The 7658-nt window shown below is 35.4% G+C and overlaps 1 protein-coding gene across 2 annotated transcripts in view; it reads right to left on the bottom strand.

The window, feature by feature from the left end:
* Positions 1–5988: 5988 nt before the first annotated feature.
* TOGARAM1 (TOG array regulator of axonemal microtubules 1) overlaps positions 5989–7658 on the bottom strand; it is a 79463-nt gene continuing 77793 nt past the window's right edge. For both annotated transcript variants that reach the window (XM_036842245.1, XM_036842244.1), the window contains exon 21: positions 5989–7129. In XM_036842245.1, the coding sequence (XP_036698140.1) occupies positions 6876–7129 (254 nt within the window). In that variant the 3' untranslated portion in view covers positions 5989–6875. The remainder of the gene's footprint in view (positions 7130–7658) is intronic.

Raw genomic sequence — 7658 nt, 5'->3', positions numbered from 1 at the left:
AAAGAAATTGTATGTCACAATTATAAGCTTTGGGAAGAAAAAAAAGATATTATACCAAATAGTGCAGTTTACAGGGTGGCAACTTCTAGAATATAGTATTTAAAGTCAGGTGATTCAGAAACAGAACAAAAAGTTGGGACAGATGGGAAAAGGTGTTGTTTATTAATGTAATGGATTTCTTCCATTTGCCTCTCCAAATCAACTGTCCACCCTTCTCTATCTTGACCTTTGCTCCCTGGTTTCTGGTTGGGTCTGGCCAACACGGTCCTGGAAGAACAGAAGGGAGGAGTGAGGTCAGAGTATTTATTCCCCTAGCTCCTTCCATGCGGTCTCCGTATCACTTTCTTCTTCCAGATTCCAGGTCTCCCTAAACTATTGTAAATAGTCCCTTATTAACCACTTCTCAAATTACCGTGATGTTGATAAGCCATGTATTTCCTTCTGGGACTGTGACTGATAAAAGAGCAAAAAATTTCTTATACCCAGTGTTGTTAGTCACAGCTTCTTTCTGGGCTATTCAGTAAAGATTCCTGTTTATTCTGTTCAAAATGTAGCATGCAATGAAAAAGCTCATAAAACACCACATGGCTCATTTAATTTACAGAACATATTTTCTCTAGGGAATGCTATTTGTTCATTTACATCATAAATAAATCCATCATTGAATAGTGGTGACTTTTGTATTAGTTCAAAACATTTAGACTCCTGTATTTAATGTTCTTTCTTACTGGTTAAAGCAAATAAAATTGTGGCTCTAGGAGATTTAAATCCAAACACAATATGGATATTGTCCCTCTCTACTATTACCTGATCTGTGAGATTTTAGTTCAAATGGTATCGCCTCAGTTCAGTCTTCCTGAGAGTTATTTGGATCCTACAATGCTCCAATTTCTGAATAATTTATTTTTATTTTATTATTATTTTGGCTGCACTGGTCTTCTTTGCGCCATGCGGGATCGTTTAGTTGCGGTATGTGGGCTTCTTAGTTGCAGCATGCATGTGGGATCTAGTTCCCTGACCAAGGATTGAACCCAGGCCCCCTGCATTGGGAGCTCAGAGTCTTACCCACTGGACCACCAGGGTAGTCCCCTGAATAATTTATTAAATTGTTAATCTGTGTATGGTTTCCCAGCTGTAGAATGTCAAAATGAAAGAAAGAGGGAGATTTGCATTTTAATTTCCCCACCCCAGCCCCAATTTCCCTATTCCAAGCCTTTTTGTTCTCTTGTCACAGGGCTATGAAACTGTATCTGTAATTGGTCATGACTCCTATAGCAGGTCCTAGGGGATAAAAAATCCAAATCCTTACGTTTACCAATTTTGTTCTTGTTCTTACCTCTGCTTTTATCTGGAACCTCTCTGTCCTGCTCACTGTGACACATGGAAGCTGACTTCTTTCATCTTCTTAGTTCCTGATCTTTGCAGGTACTTAGAATGTGCTTTTCCTTTCTTTTCTCATTGTCGAATAACTCAATCTTCAGAACTTTATTTGAAATGTTGCTTCCTTAAAGATATCTTCTCTGATCCCACAAGCCTGGGTTATGATACTGTTATTTTGCCCATTAAAAATCATGATACCTACATTTTCATTATGGATTGTATCTTTTACTAGACATGGAGAGTTGGATATAGTATGTTGCAAAATTGAAGTAAGGCTGTGTGTTATGTTGTAAGTTAAGGACTAGGAAATTTCTACATTCTTCACAAATAATGCTGCAAAAAGAGAATAATGTGAATGCAAGAAGAGGATAGGGGTTATTCGTTCAGGGTGATTGAATTTTCAGGCTTTAATAGCTAAATCAACTGGGGTACCATGAACAGCTTGTGAAAGAGATTGCTGATATTTGCAAATATATATTGTGTGTGTATGTGTATGTGTATTGCTGTTTAGCTACTGTTTATGTATTCCATGTATATTCATACATACTACTCTTTTTTTTTTTTCTTTATTTTTGGCTGTGTTGGATCTTCGTTGCTGCACGTGGGCTCTTTCTAGTTGCAGCAAGCGGGGGCTATTCTTCGTTGCTGCACACGGGCTCTCTCTAGTTGCAGTAAGCAGGGGCTACTCTTCGTTGCAGTGAATGGGTTTCTCATTGCGGTGGCTTCTCTTGTTGCAGAGCACGGGCTCTAGGCGTGCGGGCTTCAGTAGTTGTGGCACGCGGTCTTAGTAGTTGTGGCTCTTGGGCTCTAGAGCACAGGCTCAGTAGTTGTGGCACATGGGCTTAGTTGCTCCCCGGCATGTGGGATCTTCCTGGACCAGGGCTCGAACCCGTGTCCCCTGCATTGGCTGGCAGATTCTTAACCACCAGGGAAGCCCCATACTACTCTTTTAAGTATATTCATATTGCTGTGTTAGGTATATATTTTGCTTTTTAAAGTTTTTTTTTTTTTTCTTCAGGTATCAGGTAATAATGTGCCCAACTCCAGGAGTTGAATCATAATCAATACAAACCAATTGTGGTAATCCCATTCCAATGAATGATTTTGCCAATGAATGATTGAGGGATAGAAGGGGTGACCCAGTTCTTGTCAATGAGACATGAAGAGAAATTGGCTGTTTCTATGGGTGAAGGAGAGAGAAACTAGTTCTAGACATTATTTGAGCCCTGAATCAAGCCAGCTTTGAAGCCAGAGACATTGACTTCTGTTATAAGCATCAATAAAAAAAATTTTCCTTTTTGCTCATGCCAGTTGGGTTTTTTTTTCCTTTTCTCTTTCTTCTCTTCCCTTCCCTCCTTCCTCCTTCCTTTCTTTTTATCCTCTTGGCCATAGATTTAATAAATGTAGAGCTGTAATTTAAATTCAGAACTCTGCCGGGAATCCCCTGGCGGTCCAGTGGTTAGCACTCTGTGCTTTCACTGCCGATGGCCCAGTTCGATCCCTAGTCGAGGAACTAAGATCCCACAGGCCTGGCGGTGCTGCCATAAATCAATCAATCAGTAAATCAATCAATCAATAAATTCAGAACTGCCTTCAGAGTCTGTTCTCTCACAGGGGTCTGAAAGCATTACATTCCTCTTTTCTCCACCACCTGCTTCTCCTCCAGTGTTCTCCATTTCAGTTAATGGCATCAGCATTCACCAGTCTCTAGTGTGAGAAACTTCTTTAACTTTGACTCCTTTATGTTCCAAATCTAAGTATGTCATCAATTTAGTCAGTCCTGCCATCAGAATACCTTCAGATCTATTCTTTCAATTCTCACTCCTTCTGTTATACTATTCTTTAGACCTTTACTATCCAGAATCTGGCTCTGAGCCCTGGATAGTAAGTAGATCACTATACTCTTTCCTATTGAAACTTGCTAGAACCTCACAATCTTTTTCAACACATTGAACAGGCAGACCTTATCTATCCATTAGGCTGGGACATCCTATGAAATCCATTTGCCACAGGAGGCCTTTGGATCGGTGTTTCCATCCAACTATCCCTCTTCTACTAGTTAACTTTTAAAATACACCACCTCCACCCTTGAAAACATTGCTCCAGAATAAATTTCAAACGTATATAACATTTTACTCAAGTACTATTTATTCAGCACCCAGTATAGGCCAAGGCACCCAGTATATTCATAGAGGTGAACAAATTCAAGACTGGTCATACCACACCATTGTCTTCATCTTATGTAACAACTGTCTCACACATTCCATGCTCCAGTATTTAAAAAGAAAAAGAAAAAAAGACTATTTGCTAAACCTACAATTCACTTTGAAATCTGTGTTTATCCCATTGTTGCCCAGAGAAGAGTTTAAGTATGAATTTAGGTACTCTTTTACAGAACACATTATGAGACTTGAATTCATTAATGTTGATATAGTACTTAAATGATTTTGCCTTCGCTTGATGTATTTAACCTCCTAACCAGCAATGAAATAAGTAGGGTTAGCTTATCTTGGCTCTAAAGATTTCTGTAGGGTTTCCGCCCATCTCTCCTCAACTTCATTTGCTGCTGGGAATAAGTTACCTTTGTACAGAATTTGAGGTTTACAAATGCTTTCTTATACATAATCCCATGTTAATTTTGTACCTCACACCAACTGCAGGATATATATGTAAGGTTTAACAAGTAATAGTAAACCTGGGTTCCAAATCCATGCTTTCTGAATCGAAGTCTTAACGCTCTTTACCTTCACAATTTCTTGCTTCCCTTTCTTCTCATCTCTCTTCTAGTCGTATCACTGTCTACCTCCCTTAGCACTTTGATATTCACTACTGTCTCTTCTTTGCCATGTTTTCTTCTCTTCACGTTACCCTTATTTTCAGATTCTCTTCAGATTACCATATTGTAATTTAAACTTTATTACACAGGCAATACATGTTGCTCATTTCTGAAAAAATAGAAATTGTAGAATAGTACCCTGAAAATATTAAAATAACTTCTTTACCCACAGATTACCACCATTAACATGTCAGTGTATATAATTCCAGTTCTGTTTTCTCTGTGTGTATATATTTAATAAATAGAGACACTGTGTTTTGTAGTCAGGCTTTTTCCCTTTAACACATTGTGAACATGGCCCTGTGATTAAAATGATTAACATTTTTAGTAAATATATGCTGTCAATTCCATTGGGTAAATATGCCATTTAAATTTTTTGTTGTTTATTTTTTAGTTGCAGTGCTGGTGGGGTTAGACTTTTATCACTATCACTGCTTGTAAAAAAAAACCAAATTCCTTTATTTCAACTTATTCAAGCCTTCAGCTTTTCTTTAGTTCTTTCCATCAGTGATCAGTCTCCAATTCTTTTTGATTTCTGGGTTGGTAACAGTTCTTGGCAACAGAATGCTAGACTTCTGAGTGCTCAATATCAAGAAGTTACTAATATAGAGAAAAAACTTTTAGGCATGGGACTCTGTTACATTATGGCTATTTTCTTTATAATAAAAACACACAGATTGTGTGAAGTAAAGTTTCCACATTATTAGCAGCGATATATTTACTGTACTTTTTTCAATGCAAAATTCAAACTATATCTACTGAAAAGAAGGGATGATTAAGCTTTATATAACATAGTGCTCTTCTTTGGCCTTTGACATTTATGTATTTCAATATATCCAGCAATCAATCAATGCAAATTTATTAGGCACATTTGCAATGAAACAGGGGCAGTGGTAAAAATTAATAAAATTTAGAATCTGTAACTATTGTTTCAATAATGAATATCACAAAGGTTGAAGCAAAATTTAATAATGATTTCAGCGTTACAACTGAAGTCAAAAGAATCTAAGCCAGGTGTTGGCAAACTATGCCAGAGGCCTGAGCCAAGAATTTTTTTACATTTTTAAAGGGCTGTAAAAAAACAAAAACAAAAACAAAGAATATGCCAGAATCTGTGGCTTACAAAGCCAAAAATATTTATTTTCTGGTCCTTTACAGAAAATGTTTGCCAACTTTGGACCTAAATTATAGGAACATAATAAAATACATTTAGAAGAAAAGGAATTTTAAAAGTATGTATTTAATTATAAAACAGTGTATTTAAACAGAAAAAGTAGCCACATCTTTACTCTCCTTTCAGATTAGCTTCAAACTTTTTTTTTTTGCTTTTTTCCTCAGAAACTGCAGATAATACAAAGAATCACAATTTAAAAAGTAGCCAAATATCAATACATTAGAAAACTAGTCAGTGACACAGAAGTGAAAAAGAATGAAGGTAGTTCACAATTGTAATAAAGTGATCTTAGAGTAAACTACAACATAGAATCACAGAATTTTAGAGCAAAATGGAACCTTAAAAATCATCTAGTCCAGTCCTCACATTTTAGAGATGAGAAAATTGAGGCCTAAATCTGGCAAGTGACTTGCCCAAGGTCACAGAGTGAATTTTCTGTAAAGCTAGAACTATAACCCAGGTCTATTGTTAGGTCAATAGAGATAGGTCAATATTGTATCAAGTATAACAAGTGAAAATGATAGGTCAATATCATAATACATATTTTCCCCATTTTAACAAATACGGAGTTGGAAAAATAGGACACCTCTCACACATCTACAGAAATAAATCCTTTTATTTTATAACATTCCTTTTCTTTTTTAAGATGCATACAGTACTTGTTGCCCAAGAATTCTGAGAAAAGCTATAGAAGACCTGGCACTATATTTGAGAATTACACAACTGGGCAGCAAAATAACACCTTTATAAATGTCAGGATATATAGAAATAAAATTTAGTGTTTGCACACAAAAATAGGGAAATTACATTCAACACGTTTTCTTAAACGTGCATTTAAAATGTTTAAATGTTTTCTAAAACTTTGGTCATCATGCTTTATTATAACTTGTTAAATTTCACAATTATATAGATGATTAAACCCAAATGGTAAGCAAATATATCACATTAACACAGCAGCAAAAGCAAGCTAATACTGCACAATCATATTAGCAGACTGATTTCAGAAATACATGTTTTTCACAAATAGCACACAAAACTTAGTTTGTGATAACATAGTTCAGTGACTTTTCTTCCACTTCATAAAATAAGGCTGAGTAATGAGACATAGCAAAACATGATTACATAATAAAAAGTATATTTTTAATTAAAAGTCTAATTGTACATATAGGGCAACAAATTTCAGTTTCTATAAAATAGTGCAAATGAGCAGGACTTTTCTCAAAAATATTAAAATTGGATTCATTCCACATGCCTCAGATTTCATGAATATTAGATTATATTATTTTAGATTTTTGTGTGATGGGTGCAAGTGATAGGGTTGATATAGGACAGATGTGTACTCATAAGCTGCAAATAAAAATAGCTATTGACTTAATTTACGGGATGAGAAGTGCAGGCACTGAAAATCTAACTTTAAAAAACTTCCATTTGTCATCATGTAAACAGTTTTGTTCATCATATTTCATCAAAAATTCGTAATTCATTTCAAATTGGCATATCAAGCAATTCTTCTAAACTCTTTTTTATATGTGATGGTTGAGATGCAGCCTGATTTAACAGATTCTGACCCATCTGTGTAAAAAGTGCTTTTGATAATTTAGCTGTGGCTGTGCGTATATTTCCTCCAGCTCCAGGCAGCGAGCCACTATTTGTCATGTTCCCTAAGAGATGCCATAAAACAACCAACACTTTCTGTTCTGTGGCATGGGGCTTCCTTTGATAAAGTTCCGTAACAATATCTGAAACACAAAAATATGGTAAACAGTGAGGTTTAAAAAAAAAAACAAATTCGAGTTCTGAGAATTAAAAAGCATATAAAATAAACTAAGCTTCTTCCCTATGCCATTTGCCCTGAAATGTTTGGTATCTTAAAAAAAAGTAAAGTCAGAAACTTTGCTCCCAAAGACTGGGATCTTCAGTATTAGAAATCTATATATGACAGGCAAAAGTAGTAAAGACAGAAACCAAACCAAAAATTCATCTCAGTTTTCCAAATGTAGTTAAATCAAGACATATACAGTTTTAACTCATGGACCTTTCATTAAATACATAATTTGAAATAGTATTTTCCATCTGTACCAATATTTGATTTTAATGTCTTTTTATTTATCCTGTTTACTTCTACTAACAAGAAGACTAAACACTTACTGGGGAAAAGAGGAATAAAATTCTTTTGAAGAAAATTTTTGGGTAAAAGTCTTAAAAGGTCCCCTTTTGGATCATTATACAATTTATTTCTACTTCTTGGATAATGATATTGAGTTTGGT

This window comes from Balaenoptera musculus, chromosome 2 (genome assembly GCF_009873245.2).
Source record: "Balaenoptera musculus isolate JJ_BM4_2016_0621 chromosome 2, mBalMus1.pri.v3, whole genome shotgun sequence".
NCBI classification, from domain to species: Eukaryota; Metazoa; Chordata; class Mammalia; order Artiodactyla; family Balaenopteridae; genus Balaenoptera; species Balaenoptera musculus.
The sequence above is the reverse complement of the archived record's forward strand: the minus strand, read 5'-3'. Positions and strand labels throughout refer to the sequence as shown.